General features: G+C 40.7%; 1 protein-coding gene across 4 annotated transcripts in view; it reads right to left on the bottom strand.

Moving 5' to 3' along the window:
* Nucleotides 1-24,546, bottom strand: part of tp63 (tumor protein p63) — a 40,403-nt gene that overhangs the window by 7,185 nt on the left and 8,672 nt on the right. For 3 of the 4 annotated variants that reach the window (XM_051947251.1, XM_051947250.1, XM_051947249.1), the window contains 7 exons: nt 11,482-11,739; nt 3,144-3,330; nt 2,925-3,040; nt 1,700-1,809; nt 1,479-1,603; nt 1,158-1,240; nt 518-642 (listed from right to left, as the gene is read on the bottom strand). In XM_051947251.1, the coding sequence (XP_051803211.1) occupies nt 518-642; nt 1,158-1,240; nt 1,479-1,603; nt 1,700-1,809; nt 2,925-3,040; nt 3,144-3,330; nt 11,482-11,739 (1,004 nt within the window). Of the gene's footprint in view, nt 1-517; nt 643-1,157; nt 1,241-1,478; nt 1,604-1,699; nt 1,810-2,924; nt 3,041-3,143; nt 3,331-11,481; nt 11,740-16,284; nt 16,430-24,546 lie in introns of those variants that run through there. The other variant, XM_022199645.2, reaches the window with a different exon arrangement.

The following is a 24,546-nucleotide window of genomic DNA, read 5'->3' as shown; positions in this document are numbered from 1 at the left end:
TTTGGCTCATGTCCCATGAGAGAGGGGAAAAAAAGAAAAGGAAAAACAGCTCTACTTGATGCAAGGCTCACCCTCATAAGTTGCCAGCATTGAGCAAATTCTGGGAAAATTCTCAGCTGCTGGCAAACACTGCATAACAGCCATTTTAGAGCAATTATTATCAGCTTTTCTCGAGAGCTGCATTGCTTCAGTGGCAGCAGTAAATACAATCAAGAATCTCATGCACAGCCTTTATCTGTGAAATCCACTTTTCCAGCAACAAGTCAGTAATGTTAAGTCAGGTAGTCATCACTACACTCTAAGCAATTTACCCTGCAGGGTAATTAAAAATCTTCCTGATTATTGCAAACAAATTCAGCTAAAACAAAGTTCTACAAGCAAACTATTTAGTAAGATGAACACAGGAAGGAACACTTAAATTCAAGGGTGAACCTTGCAAGTAATGTAGTTCTGCCTTTGAGAGTGCACCAGAGAACAAATGAGCTTCACTTTGTCAATAATCTGAACTGGTACTCACTGTTTTTGTAGCAGGTTCTGCTGCTGCTGTCTGTATGACTCTATTGTGTGCTGTGGCAGAAACTGCATGAGTTCCAGAGACTCTTTGATTTTTACCAAAATCTCATAAATTTCACGGCCTTTGATCTATAGGAGGGAAAAAAGTGACAGCGGTCAGTAAGCAGCATAGACACACTCAGAACAGTTATATAAAGAGCCCATATAATGCACATTCACAGGTTTATAATTATATATTGTGGGCCTAAAATATGCTTATGTTGTTTAACATTCAAAAACATTTCCTCATACTGCACATTCCTGCAGCACCTCTTCTTCGTCTGAAGTGCTGATTGGTCAGTTGGATCGATTAAAGCGAGTGAATTTTGGCTAGATTTGATAACCAGAGATTTATGAATATAGGAATGTAGCTCCTGCAGAAGCTGTTCTAATGCAGAATGTGAGGCAGCTGCTCCTGCTTTCATTTAGGGCATCTAAACTAGCTGCAAGGCAGACGTCTTGCAAATGTTACATGGTGACGTAAATAACTAATAGAAAAAAGTCTGGACGTGAACAAGGTGTTTCAAGCAGGTCAGGAGTCGTGCTTTGAGAAAAAGAAAAGCATAACATGGGCTCTTTAAAGTAAACAGCACAGTGACACTTACAGGCAAACAAAAAACCTCCTCATCTGTAGATCTTCTCTTCTTGATGGTGGACATCTGTATGCCCTGGGAAACATGGCGGTAGGCTGGAAAAAGGAGAGAAAAGAGTGAATACAGGTGACCATGTGTGAACAGCTAGCCATAGCAGGCGGGGAGACAAGCGAGGGGAGAGGCAAGCATGTAGCTGACAGTAGGAGGCATTCGCTGAGCTCTGAGTATTAGTGAGTGCAGAGGTTGATGGTCCTCGACACTGGCAGCAAGTCAGATGAGACCAAAGCTCGTCAGCCCGTCACCAGCCCCAGCGCTACTTACGGCGTTTCGTACCATCACTGCTCTTTGTAGCGTCTGTTACGTGCTGCTTGCGGATGCTATCCTCGTCCGCCTTCCGGTCTCGGCCCGGGCAGGCGCAGATCCTGGCCTCGAAGCAGCGGCGGCCTAATACCTGACCACTAGGAGAGGACGAGACACACAGCCTCGGTCACAAACAATCCACTGTTTAACAAGCAACCGCAGAGAATGATGAAGGTGATGACAGTGCGTCTTACTCTCTGGTTTCCAGAGTGACGATGATGAGGATTGGGCGTCTGTTCATTCCACCCACGCAGCTCGAGTTACACATGAAGTTATATAAAATTGTGGTAAATTCTGTCCCAACCTGAGGAGGAGAATGACACTGAAGGTGAGCAACAACATCTGCTAATGCCAAAAGAAAACTCTGAAACATGACTAAAATTGCAGGATCTAGCAAGAGAAAAGTCATATTTAGACATATTTCAGTATCAGCTTCAAATTTAGTTGTATTTTGGCTTTAATTACTTTGGATCCAAGGACACGTCAACTCTTTTATTCTTTCACTCTGCTGTTAGTGAGTTTTGTCCTGTCTTTGTAACATACAGACATATAAAAGCTCTATTTGAGAGGTGGTTCACTTTATGGTGAGGTCGTAACAGGTAACAATTCTTTAACTACATATAAATACACTGTTAAGTCAATGCATACAGGATTTTTTTGCTCTCCTCAAAGAGATTTTAGTCAGTGCCAAAATGATAAAAAAATAGCAATTCACCTACTCAAACAGATCAAATGTTTTTGTTTACCAAAAAGTAAGAAATAACAGATTACACAGATTTCTGTCAAATAAAGTAAGAAAGCCTCTTTGCCTTCACAGTAGGTGGACTGCTGTGTGTAGCCTTTTTGAGCCAGAAAACTGTTTTTTAATGGAATACATTTAAAATATCCAGAGATTTATGATGAGCCAATGACACCAATTACTGTATTTTCATCAGACAAATTTTACTGATACAACCAAAAATGTTTTCAGAAGAGATGGTGTTGAAAGTCCATTAAACTCCACAGTGAATCATGTGAATGTATGTTTTTTTCTTTTTCATATTCAACATCGTTGCTACTGGATAGTGTGAAACAAAATGTGCCTTCTCATTATCTTGACTGAGATGTTTTTGCTTTGGAATTTAGTTAAGGGAGCTTCCTAATAGTTGCTAAAGTTCTTTTCTAAAAGAGGGAAGGCCTGTTTGTAGTGTGTGGTGGCACTGCCTTCTAAAGAAGATTTTTAGGAAGAGAACTACTTTCTGCCGAGGCCTGCGCTGAGCTGAAGCACTGATCACACAGAGGGCACAGTGTCAGGACTGAGCGTCTGGACATGAGAGGCTGTCAGCTCCGAGTCTGTCGCCGCTCTATCAGTCAGAGTGAGGCGGAGGTGTTGAGGTGTCGCTGACAGAGCGTTCAGCGGTTAAATGATGGACAGCTCACCTGAGGAGGCTCGTAAGGAACTAACACGCTCTGTCTTCCAGTGATGGAGTCCTCCACGTACTGGGCGTGGCTGTTTCCCTCCACACGGATCAGATGGCTTGGAGGAGCTATCTGGCCTGGAAGCAACACAAGCCGTGCCATTAAATGTTGACAGCAAACAATAAATCAAAATATGTGCAGGGATTTGATTTATTTCATCAGTAAATCAAAAGAACTGACCGTCATTGAACTCGCGGCTGAGCTCGTGGTTCGGGCAACGTTTCACCACTTCAGTGACATGTTCTGCTTTCTTGTAAACAGGCATGGCCCTGATGACGGCCCCCTGTGGTGGGGTGGTCAGAACTTTGATCTGAATGGGACATGTCTTGGCAATTTGGCAGTACAACTTCTTCAGATCTGTTGAGTACTGGAAAGTAGAAAAACACACACACAAAAAAGTATAAAACAGTGTACTTTTGTCCAACAAAGTTATTAAGTAAATGTTCATAAACACACAGCCTTCAGCTTCTGGAAATGGTCCAACAAATAATCAAAATATTACTGAAGAAGCAACAGGACCAAGTGGAAAATCCAAAGCACAGGAATTGCAATTTTTTGACAAAAAAACTGTCACAACATATTATTATAAATGCAGCATTGTGGTGCTACAGAGATGCCTCGGCCTACAAATTATATTCACCAGATTCTCACGTCATCATGACTTTTGATGAAAAGAAATGAAAAGGAATTTCACTAAAATTGTGACTTGCAATATCTTCCATGAAAATTGCAATGTGACTTATTTTTGCAATAAGACTTATTTTTTTGCACAGCCCCACATTTGAACAGTTTTTGCTTAAATTTTAAAGGTTCACATTGATCTTGGTAACACCTGTTGCCTAGACTGTGCACTTCTGGTTTCCCTTCAAGCAATAAAAGGTTAAATACAAGACTGTGATTATGACCTACTTAAATAAACACATACACACACGTTTTGGTGTGTGTATTGGACAACCTCAAAGATGTCTCAGAGAGAGCCTCTGGGACTTCCGAAGAGCGCCATAAAATGGACCCTTCCAGGAGCAATTAAACCGGGCCTGGCTTTCATCTTCAAGGGGGGAAGGACTCTGAAAGCGTCTGATGGCCACTCATCATACAGAGCAGAGCTTCTGAACTGAGCTAAGTGCAGATTTCCTTGTGTGGTTGGATGAAAATGGCTCAGCAGAGTACAGGAGTGAAGGACTAATCACAGGAGATCCATCCATGGCTTGTGCCAAAATGTGATGGTTGCTCACACAAGCTGGCTCAAATTCAAGTTTGCAAGCCAGGAGTCATGAATAATGGATGCACCTTGATCCCTTGCACTGTTAGAATTGATAACCAGTAAGCCATCAGAAAGACTGAATTGTTACTAATAGGCACAACCCAACTGTGTAAACAAGCCATTGAAATCACCGCTGTGTAAGCAGCGCTTTAAATCCTTTCTGTGCAGAAGACACTGGGTGGGGGTGGTGGGGAAAATTTTCCTGTCAGGTTCATTTGGAAACCGCTTGGGGCTGTGTTCGAGAACAATGCAACATAAAATTCCAGCCCTATTAAGTGCGGTTCGAATGAAAAGGAGCTCATCCCAGTACCTGCCTGAGCTGACTTTAAATATTACACAAGCTTGGCACGGACATTTTCTACTCTGCTCCCCAGGCACAACCTTTTCTTTCATCAGGACAAACCCAAAACAGCACCTTCCCGTCTTTCGCTCCCAAATTCTCGCCCACAAACTGCACATATTACTGCTGTTACTGCATTTCGGAAATAAAGGCAGGTTAATAATAACCCAAACTTTCTGCTGCACTCCTTTCTTTGAGTGACCTAATTATAATAACACAACAGTACATGTGTGTTACTAATAATCGCTGCTAGAAAGTTAGTATTAAAGCAAACAGCAAAGTTACACCAAAACAGTGTTTATGTGTGCATAAATACAACTAGTTAGCAGGATACACTAAGTGATAAGCACAGCTCAAGCTCTGGGACATGTATGTCAACACAGTGACTGAAGTGATTCTTCCTTACAATCAAAGCAGCTTTCCAAAAAGTCTTCTTAAAAAGGAAAAAGTCTAAGATGAATGACTGCAGTCGTCCCCCCACTCCTAACCTGATACTCCCCGTACGCCTCTGTCAATCTGCTAAATGAGGTGGAGAAGCCGAGCCGACAGACAGGGGAAAGAGCAACAGTGTGAACAGGAGATCATGAGGCAAACAGAAAACAGGAGAAGTGCTGCGTAAAGGGTCAGTACGTAGTGTCTGAAATAATTACAGGTTGCTGACTTTGTATAGCTGAAGGTGAAAACAACACAATTCAGAGATTTAATCAGAGATTTTTGTGAGGCAGGAGTTTGTTTAGACGACATCCTACTGTCTCAAACTGCCATACAAACACAAACACACATACACGCACACACACACAGCAGAGAACCATCCCAGCCCTCGAGCTACAAACTTTGAGTACACAACTATGTGCTTCTGGTGCTGTGTTTGCTCAGCAGTGAGAGCAGGAGCTGCTGCTGATTGCTGAAAGCAGCAAACGGTTAAAGCCAACAGTGTTCAGGGTGGAGGACAGCCGGTTGACTGATGGGATTCAGTGGCTCACACAGGGTGCGGTGCTCAGGTGTTAACATGTAATTATGAGCCTTTCATTGGTCACAATGTGAATTTCACAGTCGACAAACACACAGCGCACAATGAAGAGCAGCTTAATCAAAATCATGCGAAAGAAAATTTTTGTAGGAACCACACGTGACATATTGTCCGACTGGCACATGTGCACTGAGGCTAAAAAAAAAAAAAAGAATGACCTGAAAACGTATTTACAAAATCAACTGACTGCTATTGTACAACTGAGCTGAATGACAACAACACTGCTGTTTGCAAGCTGGTGCAATAGTAAAAATATACACCTGTATAATAATCTGACTACATGCAACACACAATTTGTTCTGATGCTTGGACAGTGCTGCATGTGTGCAATTACTTTCTAACACACAAGCACACACTTCCTGTGCAGTGCAGGTTGAGGCAGGCCCACAGCTGTAGCGTTCTTTTCTCCCTGACAGGCGCTGCGGGCGCATGCAGAAGTCAAGTCCTGACAAACATCAGGCCTTAAACAAGCACTGTTTGGCGCCTCTGGTCTTGTCTTCTTCATACCTGACATGTCATGTCATGCCTACAGCTTCTCCCAAACCTGTTTAATTCAACCATAATCCAAAGGCTTTCCCCCCCCCCTCTCTTCTTCTTCTCTCTGACACAGAAGTAAATCACCTGCTTCTTAAAAGAAAATTAAAAATTGGGTAAAATTTTACATTTTAGAGGACAACTACATATTTCTCACACCTCTCTAAAGAATGAAAGTTTGGCTGCAGCCATCAGCACTAATCTTGACCACCCAAACTCAGTGATGACACCTGTCACAAGACAAACCAGAGTGCTCACATGTGGCATCATGTATCCGGTGTTGAAAGAGTCAAATAGGTGTCTGTCTCTCCTGAGGTTTGCTTGAATGTTTAATGTAACCATCACTAACTAAAACTGCATTGAAAAATAAGATCAACAGCAGAGAAGAGGTTAATAAAAATATTTCTGGGGCTCTGGAAGCAGCATGAAGAAAAAAAACCCAACACATTCTGTCCTTTTTTGTTAAATGCAGTATAGCTGAAGTTTGCTAACCTACTAAAATAATTCCACAAATTATGTTTGATCTGCTTATCCTTCAAGGAAGTAATAAAGCTGCAAATATGTTTGTGTTATCCCAACCTTCAATTATCCCACAACAATGATTTCTGTGTTGAGAGCTCATAAACTCAGCAAAGGTTTGGTTGACAGACTAATATCTGCCTATTGTATTTATACCACTGCAGCATGATCCTGTTTTCTGTGGAGGTAAATCACTTCTGCAACTATCTGTATGGTGGCGTCTGTTAGAGGGAAAAAGAATCTTGTAATTTAAACTGTAAGAGAAAGGGCTTTTCCATGAAGATTATGAAGAAATCCCATAGCCCATATCATAAAAACCTTTTCAACTCTGCCTTTTTTAAAAAAAAAATTCCCCTCTACCTTTTCCCATCTGTAGCACTCAGGGCTTGTCTCTCTGTGAAGGGCGAGTCGTGACAAGCTTCTTGACACAAACAAGTCTCAGCCCCATCTCGTGAGGCGTGGGACGGGCCCGCAGATGTTCCAGGGGCAAGCTGTGTCTTGCTGCCTTTCGCTAGAACCCTCTTCTCTTTGAGCATTCAAGGACTCTCCTCCTCCTCCGGCGCAATGTGAGATGCAACCATCAAGCTTAACTCTCTCAAAAAGACAGAGCCCACTCCAAGAGCACAGGGTTCAGGAAAGAGGCACACAGTATTTACACAAGTATTATCTACAGGCCCTCAATCCATTACTGTAATCCCCCGGAGCTCTACTGCGTCCCAGTGATAGCCCAAACCATGACATTCCTCTCCTTTGACTATATGTAGTGGCAGTTAATACACAGGGCAAACACAACCAATCTTTAGCCTCACAATAGCTGCATCAATAGCCGACAATGGCTGCCTCGTTTGCAACACTCCATTAATTTAGTAAAGCAAAGACGACAAAACATCTGTATTCACTGCACCCGGCCCAGTGTTTTTCTCTGAGTGAACGATAAAGGAGGGAACACCATGGAGACTGCAGGAGTGCCAACGAGGAAACTGTGTGGGAGCAGTTCTGGGAAATGTTGACGTGTTGCACCTTACAGTCATTCTAGACAGGAAGAGGTTAAGGTGTGGGTTAGGGATTAGGTGTGTCTCCAAAAGAACAGTCATCAAAAAGTACAGTACACAGTCCACTAAGTCCTGTGGAAGATCCCACAGGCCTTCAAAAAGGGGGCATTAGCAGATCTATGAGCAGAGCAAAGCTGTGGTGGTGACATCTTCAGTGGGTCTCCGCCTGCAGTCCATCAGTCCAGCAGTTGAGCTACTGGGTTGAGATTATAGGAGCTTTACCAAAGATCTCCTGAGATCAGGTGAGGGAGCCTCCTGCGAGATGGGAACCAACACTATAATCATTGCTTTTTAAAAGGAGGTCGAGTGCTGTAGCAGAGCAGTGAAAATGACTTTCATCAGAAAAACAAAATAATGTTCAGTGAGGCGAAGGTGTGACAAATGCTCTTTGATGGGAGTGGAGAGAGGAGCAGTTAGAATCACTGGTGACATTTACCTGGTTATTAAGTGAGAAAACAGCTGAGACAGTCTTAGTATACTGTGTCAGTTAAAATGTTGCAATTTTTTATTTTCTTTTAAAATAAATGTGATTTACATTTGTTTACATTTGCTGCTTTGGAGTGAATAAACTATGCTGCATAGAGTCATCAGAAGGTGGCGCTGTAGGCTACATGACATATGGCTGCAACAAACAGTAGAAGAAGAAGCCTGTCTGAAGACATCCAAAGAAACACTTGATCAGTCATGTGAGTAAAGTCGGCTGTCAGAACTGTGTTTCCATCTCCCATGAAGTACATGAACTCGTTCTACAAAAAGAGTGGCATCAAGTGGGTCTAAAAAATTTTTGCGAAATTAAGGATTTTTTTTTTAAAAATGTTGCCGTTTCTATAAATTTTTTCTAGAAGGCAGAAACCAGTAAACAAAGGATTTATAGCTCTTCCATGAACACAGTGCACTACTTTAAAACAAAACAGTGTTTTAGGCATGAATCATTTCCCAGTCAGGCTAACAGAAGTAACTTCACTCATCTTAATTATTAGTCATATATTGGCTATGAGTCATTCAGCGAATAGCCATTTGTCATAGACTACAGATTTTTTTTAATACTTTTTTTGAGCTACTTTTGTCTTTGTATTATACAGTGAAGTTAAAATATGGGGAAAGAGATCAGGAGAATGACGTGTAGTAAAGGTGCAGACCGACAGATTCAAACGAGGGGCTCAGTGCTGATGGCATTTGTGCCTACAGGTTGCCCCAGGCCTCTCTAATTTTATTCATATTTTTTATTTTACTGTTACACTTTCAACTCTCATAGTTGATTTTTATCTTTAAAGAGACTATATTCAAAACTGTCAAAGGCCACAGACAATAAAACTGAAGTCTAACTGAATTTAGATAGAAAGTACTGATGTTTTGTTTTCTTAAGTGTTGACTGAAAATGTACGAATGAACACATCGGTGGGAGACATATGCATTTTATTTATTTAACCAGATAGGTCAATTGAGAACCAGTTCTCATTTACAATGACGGCCTGGCTTTAGACAGTGCAATAATAGGAAGTAGCAATCCACTACTTTTCCATGTTAAGACAGACCAATCTAACCTGTCTTGCATCATGTGTTATGACTGTGGGACACAGACTGTTTTACTACATGTGTCTATAATGGGATGGGTCCTAAACCTGACTCTGGGGCGTGCCTCTCACAAACCACACTCTTAGCTGCCTCACAGTTGCACATCAGACAAACACTTTTGTTTTTGGACTGTGAAAATGAGAGGGATGAGTGAGGCAGTGTGGGAATTGGGTAAATGTCACAATCCCACACTTGGCGTGGCAAAGGAATAATGAGAGATGGTGCAGCACTCCCTGAGTTTACTCTGAAGGCACAGAGCATTAAATTCAGCGCATTAACCTCAGCAGGTTTTTCAACAGTTCCCTTCTGACATATTAAATAGGGAAGACTTGGGTCAGCTGCTAATTATCAATTTTACCCTAATGATAGACCTTTTAAATGGCAATTTCCTTTAAGGATGCCTCATTCATGTTGACATTTGTAAATAATTTTTAGTAAAGTAGCTCCATTACGTAATTATCAACATGTCACACAAAGCCAAAGACACATGCTACATAGTCACTGTGCCCAACTCGCAGAACCTTTTAACGTCTTATCAAAGCTGTCCAATAAAAGCACGTCACCCAAACACGGGCAGAAAACTCGTCATGTATGATGTCCACTAGGGTGCATCCATACGCTGCATGGCTGCAACAGTGTCTGCACAGGTTAAACATACATACAAACAAGCAAGCAGCTGATGCAACAGCTGTCCCTCAGCCCCGTGATGCATAATGACAGAGCGGGAGGAGCTGGTTGTGTGGCTTTAATGAGCATCACATGGTGACATCTAGCTGCACAGGGCATCACCACACCTGGAGCAGAGATTCAACCTGTTTACTTCTGTCATCAACAAAGCACCAGAAAACTTTGACCAAGTTGTGACTAAGTTGAAGTTAAAGAACACGGTCATTGTTGGCTACATAAAGGTTTTAACCCTCCATACACTTTTTTTTATAGTTAGGATTACTTTTTAAGACTTTGGTTAGAAAATGCCTCCCATAGTGAGATCATACTCTGCAGCGTTTTTTTTGTCAGCATGAGAAGTTCATGAAAAATGCCTGAGGTTGAGTCATAATTTAAAGCTATACATCTCAGGTGACATTCTACAGATGCGGTTGTGCAATGCAGGACTTTCAAATAATGTGCACCTAAACCTGCCTCAAGCACAGACAGTCAGATAAGGAGTTCATGGGTAAAAGCGTCTCTTTAACCTCTACCCTGACAAATCAGTGCCTCATACGATGACAGGCAGTACATTAATGTGTCTCTGGGGGTCCATATATCTATGACAAGTAAAAGCTTGCTCATAGAACACAAGGAACTCTATCAAACCGCACGAAGTGCCAAAGAATATTGTTAAAACCAGTCATACAAAGCAAAGAAAGAAAGAAAACAGAATTGTTCAGTACAACAAGTGTGCCATTTTAAACATTCACTCAGCATGATGAATGTTTAAAATGGCACACTTTTGTTGTTGTACTGAACAAAAGTGTGCCATTTTAAACGTTCACTCACAGCATGATGTGATTCATAACTTACCTGACTCTACCTGAAACTGTCCTAGAAGAGCATGACAGCATGCTGGTGGAGAAGACACATAAGAGATACAGTGAAACTATTTTTTATTAATGTTTGGACAGAGGCCGTCCAGCTGTTTCCCCAATTACAGTCTTTATACTTAAGGGGAATAGAGTAAAATATTTAACTAATAGATGACACCATGAAACTTCTCCAAGTAATGCAAGTGCTGCTGACGTGGACATTTTTTGTTTAGTGTATGAGGACAAAATGCATTTTGAAACAACTGCCTTTCAAGATATGTATTGTAATTGAAATCTACAGATGCAAATAGACAACATGTAGTGAAATACATAAATAAAGAAAGACCTGGTATAGAAGTGAAATATCAAAGTCTGAAAATTGGCAAGTGCTTGAAAAGAAATTTTTTTCCTGTAAACTCAATTTTAGAAAGTCAACCGGGTCTATAAACTGATTATTCATCCGCTTTCTGACTCAAAATGCTGTACATGCATGAGTCTCCTGGAACACAGATCAGCTTTTTAGGAAGATGTTTGAAAATATGTTGTGATGGTGAAATGTTCTGAAGGTTGGTAAGGAGCAGCAGCAGGACTCAGGCTATCTATACATCATGCAATACAGAGGTTGGATCCAACTGACTTTAAACAGATTGCATAAACTGCTAAATGAATGAAGGGTCTTACCGTCCAGGTGGCAGACTTTGCTGTACTAGACTGCTGGAAGGACACATCAAAGGTGTGGGGCCCAGCGTAGTCTGTGTTAGATGGGATGGCCGGTGAGGGGGAAAGGGCATCAAAGGTGGAGCTGGGCTGGGCGTAAGGTGACGGAGCAGTCACGTTGTTCTGTGCATGGTCGTTGTTGTAGGGGCTGGTGGAGGTTGAGCCGCCATTCTGAATGTTCTGATCCATGCTGTTCAGGAGCCCCAGGTTGGTATACTGTGACTGAAAACAAAATGGAGGGAATGGCAACAAAGGAATGTGTTCAGTCAGATGCTGCAATCTGATAGACTGTTTAAAACTAATTAATATGAAAAAAGACTGATGAATCTTTTTCCATTCAAACAGACATACTCATGTGAAAGTGAGATATTGAGGGACCTCAGTACCTTTGTTACCTTTAAGGCTGAATTTGAATATTAATATTGCAAACATGAGAAAATTTTAGCTTTAGGTGTCAGGTGTTCTAGTTTTAACTGCAAATATACCAAGATACAGTTGGAGAATTACTTCAGAATCCCATGGGGCTGGTAGCTGAAGATTTTTCTTAGAAATAAATAGCCATGGTTAAGTACAGAAAAGTGGCTGCCATGAACTTTAATTTAGGTTAAAACAACAACATAATCATAGAAGATATAAAATAAATAATAAAATGTATATCCAAGCCTTCTAATTCACCTTTCCACAGCCAAAACTATTCAGACAGGAGGAATGGTATTAAAATATCTGCCTTTAAACAGGATGGAGAGTACGCCTGGGTCATAGCCAGCCCCTTCCTGCTTGCTCTGCTTGCCATTCTCCCCATTCCTTTCCATTTATAAATGGCACATTCCTGGACGAGGTGCCATGGCTCTCGCTCTTTAGACGGCCATTAATCTTTTCCAGGGCCTCTTGTTTATTTCAAGCACGGCTGACCACAGCTGTCCTATTCACACCCACCGGGCTGCCAGGTGTTAGTGTTGTGCCAGATGACTGACAAAACACACATCTTGGTAGGTTATATAACTATTAGTCAAGATTGCGACTTATGAATCAATAATGCTGCTTTATTGCACACTGAGCCACGCAGACTCATGCAGCCAGAGAGACACACCTGAAAGAGGTCATTCGAGTCAACATACTTGTGCAACAGTGCCACAGGGTAGTGAGCTGCTAGGATGAGGGTCACTGTGTGTGCGGTGTGAAGCTGCTTAACCCCCTCCCCCCGGAAACAATGACAACAGAGCTTATAAGAGCCTGTCTGGAGAACAATTATGCTGGGCATGCAGGTGTTAGGAGACAAGTGCTTTGTGAATAGAACCCACAAACTCAGAAAGAAAGAAAACTTGACTCTGGTGGAGATCCTTCAGCCTCTAGCAGGGAGAGGCTTCCCCAAAGACATGCTCTTTCACAAAAGGCTAATTACACACATGTATTATACAGGTTTAAAGTCAATGGGCTGGAGATTGACCCTGTGTGTCTGATCTCTGAGCAGAAAATGGGTATGTGTTGAACTGGTGTGACTAAAAAATGTCAATGTAATCACCTAGACAAAGTTAAAAAAAGATCATTTTCCTTGTTTTCCATGGGAACTAAGAGTGACTATTTTCCAGTTGGGCCAGTGTTTTCCCGTATTTGAAGAGTGAGCAATCATGATATCAGCGTGATTCTTTTGAACTCTGGTGCAATTTCACTGACGCGCTCAGCCTTCGGGAGATGACACAGCCCTCCTCCCCCCATACCTGATGCTGGCAGCTGCGACGGTGGATGTGACAGGCACCAATTATCAATGCCAAATTATTATTGTAAAGAGAAGTTGATGCTGGCCAGAGAACAAACACAGATAAAAGCAGGGACACAAATGCCTGACACAGACTACTTAGCATTAAATACAGGGGCCAAGGTAATTCTTCTCGTACTCCAAATGAATATGAGGATCAAAGTTGAGGATTTAAGGATAAAACCATAATTGACCTGATAGTGCAGCTCAGCAGAGTTTCACCTAAACTTATCATGTTTAAATGTTTAATTGGCTGGAAGTGGGATATCAGCTTTTAAAAAGAGCCGAGAGAGGGAGTTTGAGGGCTTCTCTTCGTTTCCTTTAATCAGATCTTATTCCACTATAATACAGCAACCATTTAATAACCACTTTAGCAGCTCTTAAAAATTCCTTCTGTTTATAGCTGAAGCTGTGTTTAGGCCTTTGGGATGTCACGCTGCTAAGCAGAAGCACAGTAAATCAGTAGCCTTGACATCCTCAACAGCCTTTAATAAAGTTTGTGAAAGGTTGTGCTGTCTGTTTGAGGCTTTCAAGCTCATTTCTTTGTCTGAGATAAATGCTGGGGTAACCATTTCAGGCCAAGAGGAAAAGGACACTGTTGACCTTCACAGCGACTGCTTGTTCATTTCAACGAAGGAATCCGAGTTATCCATAACACATATCAGAGACATTTTAAATACACATGACAACACTAAATCAAAACTTACTGCTACAGCCAACACATTGGCATTCAGTAGTGGTATGGCATGCTAACACATTTAAATTACTGTCTTTTTTTTTACTGCTAGACCAGTGCCCAACAAAGACCATTGAGGTGCAGCTGATTTTCTGCAGTTTGAGATACTCTGCACCTTCTGTCAATGCGGATTTCTGAAAAGTCTCAGAAGTTACGATTTTGTCTGATAAAAGGGTTAGTTTGAGTATCATTAGCAACAGTGACTTGAGAGATTCTGTTATCTGTGTGAGCACTGTGCATGCAGAACATCTGCTGGAAAATACTGCACGTCTGCAGACATACAGCAAAATCTGTGGATACTATCTGAAGAACAGTACATTTGATTTCCACTGAATAACCAAGAGATAAACATCGACAATTTATATCTAAAGCTACATAAATTCTCCTGTTGTTGCTGATGTTTAGCTACTGCAAACACTGATAAGGCAGGAATCACAGCAGTCCTGGCCTGAGGGGGGTAAAATAGCTCCCATTCCAGGCTCTCTGATGACCTGCTGCATGTTCCTCTGGTCAGCACCCAACAGCATCAAGGGGACCGTGATGAGTGACCACAGGGGAGGGAGGCATTAAAGGCTCAGTGGGGCTGGGGGATGAGGAGGAGCTGGGTGATGAGGTGGGGGTCTATCTGCACCTCATACCTGCTGGGGTGGGCAGAGCAGGTGATTGTATCTACATCAACATACCATTAAAGCAATTACGACCCCGGACTAAACACCAACGCCTGAGCAGCCACATTCTAATGGCTGCAGCGGCTCCCAGGAGACTGGCGATGGGGGAACCTGATACCTCACACACTGGAGGGATTGAGCCGGACACCACTTAAAGACCCTCTGCTCAACAACTTTAAAGACAGTGACCCGACACACCTGCTATCTGCAACCTGCAATCTGAGAATCTATCACCACTCACTTGCTCCACAACTAAGTTTAAATGCGAAATTTGGTTGGTGAACAAAAATAAATCAAGAAGTGCAACCCAACAGTTCACAAAAGGAATCAAAAATGGGAAAAAGGAAAATGGGACAAAAATGAACAGAAAAAAAAATCATCTGAAAATTAAAGAATGTATTTTGGACAACGAACAGATACAGAAATTGACAATAGTTTGTGTTCTCAAACACGATAAGGACCAATTTTAAGACCTATTTTAAGTGGGCGACCCATGTACAAGGGCTGGTCTCCGACGCAGCGGCCCGGGTTCGATTCCCGCTTGCGGTCCTTTGCTGCGTGTCTTCCCCCTACTCTTTTCCCCGTTTCCTGTCTATCTTCCACTGCGACTATCAAATGATTTTTTTTTTAAAAAAGGCCAAAAATATAAAAGCATATATTAACTTCAGTGCAAGCTTATTTAATTCACCTTTGTAGTATTTGCCATCAAGCTCTGCAAACAGATCCATCAATTAAGCTTGCACTTTCAGAATAAAAAAAATGGATTTTTGTTTAAAAAAGAATTTTGAATACTGATTAATGCATTTCAACTGTTTTGTGACATCTCTGACAGAAGACCCTTTAATGTAAACTTTGATATTTTGCGGAAGGGCATTCAGTTCAAATGGAGCACAAAAAACTCCTGATCCCACAAGAATCGTACAAACCCTTTCACGGCGTTAGTATAGTTTCTCATCATTAAAATAACCTACATGAAGGTGTTTTCCCCTTTTATTTCCATTTCTTCATCTTTTCCTGACAATTTCCATTAAAGTCCTCAGAGAGCAGAAAGAACTTCTCACCATAGAAAATCCAAACCATCTAAATCCTGTTGGAAACCTAATTTTCTAAGATATGGATTGCTTGTTGAACAGCAACCAGACACTGAAAGTAAATCATATGAACTGACTATCGACCACAGTGGACAGCAGCCATTTCATGAGAAGAAAACATTTGAAGAGATTCTCCAAGTGTTTACATTCCCCAGCTCTCTGGACTGTCACACGCACACAGATGTGCACAAAAACACACACATACTGTCACATACTGCAACACAGAAGAAAAAATTCTTCATTACACACTTCCTTGGTATTTGCTTGATTAAAAAAAGTGTTTGTCTATTTGCTGTGTAGTCTTTTTTTAAGCTACTAAGCAGTGAATACCAACAGTTGCACAGAAACATAATACACATCAGTCCAAATGATTGAGTATAATTCAAAAAGCTGACATAAAATGGGAAAAGGCCTTTTACTCTGTTGTGGCCTTTGTGCCATGGAGTTCTGGAGAACCCACTACAGTAATGAGATCAAGTGAAGATTCTCCATTATCAGCTCCTCCGTTGGTCTTACCTCGCTGTAAGATGGTGTGGTCCCCGTCTCCAGGTACAACATGTTGGCGCTGAGATTGAGCAGAGCTGCTGCTGTTTGCTCCACTGGCTCCAGGATTCCACAAATCTCTTTTCCTCACTCTAAAGGAGTGATGTGGACTACAAATGCAAAGTGGACAAGCAGAAGCTTCTATAGGAATCTATTGGGAGGTCATATATACCTGGAAGAGAGGGGAGGGGTCTAAGGATACCTGTTCAAAACCTGAGTCCACACCCATCTCAAGAAGAGGCACTGGCTCCTTACCCCGTCTTTCAATCTCTGCAGAGCTCCTCAGAGGACAAACAAATTACTTTTAGCAACTTGGAAGCTGTGCTGAGATTGTCAAAGCATTGACAATTTCTGTCTCAAAAGCAACAAAAATTATGCACGTTTTCCTTGCATGGTTGTATTTGAGTTTTTTCATATCTTACTTATTAACCATCACTTTGCTGCACATGCCAATGCATGTAAGGCAACTTAGAACACTGGAAAAAAGAAATACATTTAATTTAATGTTTTTTGTGGGGGCGTACCTTCATAGCACTGCTCTCAAAACATCCATCCATCCATCCATTCTCTATACACCGCTTTATCGTCACTAGGGTCGAGGGGGGTGCGGGAGCCTATCCCAGCTGACTCGGGTAAAGGGAGGGGACACCCTAGACAGGTCGCTCTCAAAACAATTTAGAATTTAATTTTAGCAATTTCAACTACATGGAATGCATCTTTGAGTGGGTGCACTGCAGGAGATAATGAAAAGAAGTTTTAAAAAAGTAAAAATACTATCAATGTGAATGACATTGACAACTAGTAACACAAAATTCTTTATAACTACAGAGTGAAAGAGGCCGCAGGGTGAGAGCTGTAGTCTTGCATAAGAACTGCCCTCCTCTGCATTCTCTAAGCAATCTGAATGTAGAAGCCCCCAGAAAAACAATGTGGCTCCTGGAGATTCCTTGTATCCATCAGAGATGACTGATGTAGATCTGTTGTGGAAACATGCATGGTTTCTCAGATAGTCTAATGGTGGTGGCACTGATCAGCTCACTCTCCTGCTAATGCAACAACTCCAGTAAACCGAGTAAAATTTAGCTTTCAATTACAAATGTACATACATTCTATTTTAAATTTTTCAGCTGGCAAATTGAAATAAAAAAAAAATCAGTGCAGAAAAGTGTGTTTTTCAACTGTGTAGAGTTGAAAACTAAAAATATTACAGAGATTTTTAACCCAAAAATCTCACAAAAGTCAGATTGTTTTGCTAAACAACAAATGAAAAGCATCTGCAGGTTTATATATTAATCTCTTAAAATCTCAAAGTAGTTTTGGTTTTTCAGCTGCAAGAGAAATATGGAGTGAAGTCAAACTGCAGCTGTAAACATGAGTGGAATCACTGCCAGCTGTCCTGCTACATAACAAGGGAGGAGACTAGTCAATACAGTGCAAATCACTTCAATTACTACAGAGCGAGAAGCCGAAGACTCCTGCCCTGTGGGTCAGAGTGGTTTGAGAGCTGTCTGAAAACTTGAGCACATCTATGACGTGAAGTCAGTGTCTCCAATCACCAGCCACACCCCGTTCGGGCCCTGCAGGCAAAGGGCCCGTAGGTCAACCTCTCACAAAAGGCAAATCAACACTTAAAAGCTTGATCCGGCAGCCTCCCAAGGTACTGGCCTCAGTGAGAGTCAAACCAAACCTTTTGAGGGTGAAAATTAGTTTAGCTAAACAAACTTTGAATTATGTTAGAACAACAATGACATATGAAAAGAAGTGCTTAGTGTAATGCTAATACAGCAGTAAAATATAGAAAGATAGCTGCATTTAAGTGGGACAGAACAGACAAACCATAGAAACATAGAATACTGGCTGTATAATGTAGCTGAGACAATGGCTGCAATAGATTCCTATAGAGAGATTAAAAATACATCTTAAATGTCCTCAATCACATTTTTTTTCTAAATAAACTGACAAAACAATTTTAAACTAATGACTGAACAATTTTACAAAGTCTGTCACAGCAAAAATTAAATTTTTCACTTACTAGCGTGTTTGTTTTAAGCTGTGTATTGAAAAAATAGCTCACTGATAAAAAAAACTATACACTCAATGAGAACAGTCACATCTCTATTAACTTCATCAGCTCAGATGCTGCAGTAGTGAGAAACTAAGTCGACCAGGCAGCAGCTGAAGGTCTGCAGATCCAGGGGCTCAGACAAAAGAGGCTTTACTAAAGTTTTTCCTTTTAAAGAGCCTGTTCCTAAAGTCAGCTAGATTAGTTTAGTATCAGGTGTCAGGCTGCAGTGGCTGGGAAGGCGCAGACACCTGCCCTAAAAACAGAGGAAGCCAACATCCACACTGACAGACACAAGCGGTCAACAGAGCAACAGAAAGCATTACTTGGGTGGCAATTCCTAAAATCCAAAAAACAGATGTAAGCTGCCTTTATTTAAATTAATTTACCAACTTTACAATTTGACTGCAGAGCATTTTTTAAAAGATTTTTAAAAGAATAAAGAACCTACAAAAGGATCTATCAGTAATCATTTTTGCTATTACTTTGTATCTTTTATGGTCCAGACCACAAGTATACGTGGTTTTAATTTGCTATTAAAAAAATCCCACATGCACGTGAGAATGCAAAAACTGATTTGAAGCACTGTCAAGAACATATTAAATCAACAGGCAACAATATAAGCCTCCCCTTAAAGCCATGTTGATCAATCAGAATGTTGAAAAAAAATGCAAGACTCATTCTGGTTGTTGACTAAAAATGGTGCATGGAGGCACAAGCGTAGATTAATAGTTATGTCCCTTAATAAAGAGGAAAAGTAAATGTAGCTTTATGTGCAAATATGTAACAAGTCCTGTTGGCGAGGTTAGCACAGGCGTTACAGTGGCCACATTCATGATTGCACAAAACTGTTTCAGCACACACCGTCATAGTGCAACCCAAAAACTACATGCCAACAAGGGAAACTGCCTCTGGATATCTTCACTCGAAGTTTTCCAAAAGCTCAGTAGTCAGCAAAGTAAAACTTTGCATGTGCAAAAAAAGGTCAAAACGTATAGAAAAAGCTGTCGGTTAAATAAAACCTGTGTATGTGCGGACAAGAGCTGTCACTAAGTACACGGCTGCAGAAACAAACACGATTCTGTATCAGCTTTTGTGTTAACTGAAAAAACCGTCAACAAAATTTTTAAATAAACAAAAATATTCATACAAGTTACAAAGTACTACAACACTCATCAGACTTCCATCTTGCCATTAATCTTTCAATAAAAGTACTGCTGATGTTTTTTCAACATAGCATTGTACTACGTATGAAAAATTGCTTGGATGAATAAAAGGGCTCGACTGGGCTGCAGCTTCTGTTCTCTAAAATTCTCAGATTAGTGCTTTGCAACAGACAATGAACTAACAGGGTGGAGATGAAGTTTGGTACTGAACATGGCTGACTAATCAACAGCCTCAAGGCCCATTCAACATTCATTCAGAGGCTGCAGTTAATATCAGCATTAGGACTACGGATCATTTGCTTAAAGCTGATGTTTAAAAAAAAAAAAACAGTCATGCACACAGTTTTCGAAAAAAAATTTGGAACACCCCATGTGTTATTGAAATTTTACATTAAGAATCACTTCCAGGTCTTCAAGTGTAATTTCTTTCAGGACAGTCACAGCCAGAATACTAAATAAATCCTAAAAAAGCCATTAAAAACCTAAAATTGATAGGTTCCATAAAAATACGTAAGAATTTTTGAGTATTGGGTCATTTTGGCACCAGTGATCCACTAATGAAGGTCGTGCTTTTTATTAAAAGTAGGACTGGATACATTAACTCATTCTTAATGCGTTAACGTGGCCGACAATTATTTTATTGTGCGTTAATGCAGTTTTTAAAAAAATATATTATTGCTGCTGCTCCCTGATAGAAGAAAAATGTTTGTGCTATATAAATGTTACCTTGCTGTTGCCGAGAAGGTCCCCGTTACAATGCTATGATTAATTTTATGTATAACACTGCAATTAACCATGATTAATCTCAGAACATCATGTGATTAAAAATTTGAATAGTTCCCCAGCACTAGTTAAAAGACAATTTTTGTTGCCGTGCTTTGTGTCTGCTTAAAGCTAGCACATTCTAAAGTTCTTTGGAGACAAAAATGGCTAAAACAAGGAACCTAACGCAGGAAACATGCCTGAAGGTACAGATTCTTAGCCAGGAAGGGTACAGCTGCCACCAGATAGCCAGAAAGTGCAGATGCAGTCCTTCAGCAGTTGGATACACTCTGCAGAAAAACAGATCAACCAACAGCTTGGAAGACAATTTAAGATCTGGGAGTCTAAGGGTGTCTTCAGTAAGAAATGACTATATCCTGATCCGCATGTGCAGGAAAACTACCAAATGACATCATAGGAGCTTCAGCAGCAGTGATCAAATCAATGTACGTGACCGACTTTAGATCATGGCATAAGGTCCTACAAGGCTGTTAAGAAGCCCCTGATCAATGAGGGACAGAGATTAGCCCGGCATCGTTGGGCCCAAGCACACAAGAACTGGACAGACAGGAACTGTAAGAAGATTCTGTGATCAGATGAGTCTAGTTTCCAGCTTTATCTTCCTCCTGCTAATGTGAGGGCATGCAGAAGGCCAGGAGAATCATTATCTCCAGCATGTATAGTACCTGCTGTCAAGAGCATGGTGGAGGCAGTATCATGGTTTGGGGATGCATGAGTGCTGCTGGTGTTGATCATCTTACTGTCTGTGATAGCACATTGAACTCTGCCAAGTATTGTGACATTCTTCAATCCCCCATGCTCCCTTCTGTATGTGCTTTGTTCTGTCAAGGTCAAACTGGATGTCTCAACAAGATAATGCCCCTTGAACACATCCAGGGCCAGTAGAACTTGGCTGCAGGAGCACAGTATTCAGGTCTTAGAATTAAAAGCTCAATCACCAGACAGAAGCCCCATTGAAAATCTGTGGTGGATTATCAAAAGGTCTGTTTCAAAGCATAAACCAAGTAATTTAGAAGAATTAACAGCAGTGACTAAAGAAGAACGGAACAAGATCACCCCTCAACAGTGTGAAAGGCTCATGGGGAACACACCAGCCAGGATTAGAGCTCTACTGCATGCTAATGGCAGGACTACTAAATACTAAGATAAGATAAGATAAGATAAGATAGACTTTATTAATCTCACAAAGGAGAAATTTAACATTACAGGGCTCTTAGAAACAAAAACAAAAAACAGGAGTGCAAAAGTCACGAAAGTGTAAGAACAAGATAATAAATATTGCACATATGTAATGGTTTATTTTTGTTGAGTTCAGTTTTGAACACATTCTCTGTTATTTGTTGTTTGATACCGAAAATGTTGAGAACTGACATTCTGAAACTGAAGAATTCAGTTTTGTTAATTTTTTCTTGTAAACAAACAAAAAAATCATTTGTATTTGTTTGTGTCCGTCTAATGCAGCCACACCTTTTGAAACAAAAAAGATTTTTCACAAATATTTCATGAGACTACTTGAGATTGTGTAAAATTTGAATGGTGAAAAGTTTCTTCCACCACTGTATGTTTTCGTGAGCAGTCTAAATCCTGAAAGGGTGAGAAAAAGAGAGGAACGGAAAATTTAACATAACTAGAGAAGCTTTTGTTTTTCTAGTTTGCATAAGTCAGTAGAAACAGAAGATCACTTCTTTAGAAACAGGTGTCTTCTCTTTTTCCGTTTTTCCAATCTGTCTACACATCTGTTTTCTAGTATCTTTTCAAACATTTGTCAAACAACAAAGAACACAATGATGCTATGCTATTTGGTTGCATGCAAAACCTATCTGTCAAACAGAGCCATTGCTTTTTAATTTGTCTAATCACAGTCAGTTGGGTGCAGTGAGAATGGAAACGGTAAAAAAAAAAAAATAAATAAAAAATAGGTGCCTAATTTTAATGTCTAATCCTAGAAACAAACTAAAAACAAATTTTCCAACTAAAACATTCCTTAATCAGCAATGACTATGTTCATTTGAAACAAAATATTAAAAAATCTTGAAGTAAACATCTGCAACTACACAACAAAATGTGTTCATTTATAGTAAAAAATTAAATCTTTTCTTCTCAAGTGCGTCAACTCCAATTGATTTCTATTTTCACAGTCTGGCAAAAAACTCTGGATTCAAATCTAACATTTTTACGAAGAAGAATACTAATAGCTGGTATTTATTTATGCGAGCAAGTTTTTCAGGTCGATCTTGACATACAATACTGCAGAGTAATAATACAGTTAAGAAAATGTGCGAAAACATATGGTTTGATGGTGTCAATAGGGACTTTTACTGTTACAGGATTCCTTTACATGCAAATTTTTTGCACCCCAAACCCCTGCAAAAAAGCTTTAGGGGCTCCCTAAAGACAGCTTAACCAATGCAAAAGAAAAAAATACTAAGGCTAAAATATTAAGAACTGAGAAAACCTGTTTTGTTAGATGGGGTTTTCATTTAGTCAAGCATAAAAGACATTTATGTTTATGAAATGGTCACAAATAAGAAAATCCATTGATTTCTGTCAAATGAGTTAACACAGACTCACTGCCTTTACTGTACAGGGAGCAACTTTGCATGTTGTTACGCCCCAAAGGCTCATCCTGCAGCAGGAAAAACCCTGTGCAGCATCACCACAATCAGACTGCTTGCTGCCTCAGTTATGTATGTGGACCACAGCAAGTACTTATTCTCTGGTGTTACGCCTTAAAAACACATCTTTATGTGCTGGAGGCAAACTGGTGGAGCATTAAAAAATAAAAGAGCATATTATGGTTTGGGATTTCAAGCACAGGTTTATCTTAGATTAAATAAAGCAACGAGCCCTGGTGATTAATCCAAGTTAAGCTTAAAATTGTTGTTCTTAAAAATTACGATGGGAAGTGAAGGTACCTTAAATGTCTGCTTAATGAGACAAATAAAGGGCAAGAAGGACTTCGTGTTAAGATACTTTCCTTCAGGTAAAATGGAAGTAATGACTAATAAAGAGTGTTAAGAAAATGACAAAAAGAAACATCCAAAGTTGGCATGATAATGCAAATAACTGCACCAAATGTTGGCAGATTTTTTTTAGAGGGATGCATGAAGACTGGATTTTAGTTCAGTTACATTTAGGAAACCAAACAGAAAACTGCACTGAACAAACACTGAACAAAGTGGCAATCACACAGTAGACACACAAGGTGTGGTGAAAAAGCACAAAACCAAACACAAACATATAATTAAATCTCAGAGAAGTGGAGCGTCAACTGAGCTACTCTGCTGCAAAGTTGTTTAAACTTTAACCTGTGAGAGAAAAGACCTTCAGCCCTTGTGCTTAACACTGACTTTCCACAGCTGATCAGAGCTGATCAGGTGTAAAAATCAGCTGTTTGGGGTAGGATATAGTTTCTCCTACCACTTTCCTGCTACATTCTTTCATGTTATTCTACCCTCTGCTTGCTCCTCTCCTTCTCCCTTGTTGCCATCCCCCACCTTTACGCAGAGAAGACGCGTACTGATAGATGAGAGCTGGGACATCTGTGAGAGAGGCAGGTGCTGCGTTAAATTGTTGCCCTGCAGCTACAGAAAAAAAATCCAGAAGAAAAAGGAATTTCAGATTAAACATAAACCCTACACAATACAAATAAGTCCCCCAGGGCACTAAACAGTGAGCTGCATTCTAATGACTCATGAAAGAGGCACACCTCCACATGGCTGGAAGAGGAGAGGGGGGCAGGGGTGAGGGTGGGTTTGCCCACCACAGATTTTCATCTAAGCAGACGCTTGACTTGCTAATAAAGACTGGGGCTTGGTGATTGGAAAGCCGCCACGGCAGCGAGCTCTCAGCCCCACACGGATGCTGCCTGAGTTGTTGGCGTGCCAATCACCCCACCACGCCCCTCTCTGTGTGCAGAGGAAAGTGGGTGGTGGGGGTGGGGCCATTAATCACCAGTTCAAGAGAGCACAGGCCCCCTAGGGGGATGTGCAGGGTAACATTACTCAGCTCCTTGAACAAATTTTTTATTTGCTATTTCTTTCCACTCTGGCTGGACAACGGCATTCCTGCACTGGGAGGGGAACATGCTCATCATCTCAGAGTAGCAGAACTGACAAAGATATGTCCCTCAGCACAGGTCAAACAGAAGGGAGCTCATATAGACACCAGTTTATAAACTAGAATACATTGTTTGTACAGACTATAGAGCTGAGCAATGCTGCC

The sequence above is a fragment of the Acanthochromis polyacanthus genome, chromosome 4 (genome assembly GCF_021347895.1).
Source record: "Acanthochromis polyacanthus isolate Apoly-LR-REF ecotype Palm Island chromosome 4, KAUST_Apoly_ChrSc, whole genome shotgun sequence".
NCBI classification, from domain to species: Eukaryota; Metazoa; Chordata; class Actinopteri; family Pomacentridae; genus Acanthochromis; species Acanthochromis polyacanthus.
The sequence above is the reverse complement of the archived record's forward strand: the minus strand, read 5'-3'. Positions and strand labels throughout refer to the sequence as shown.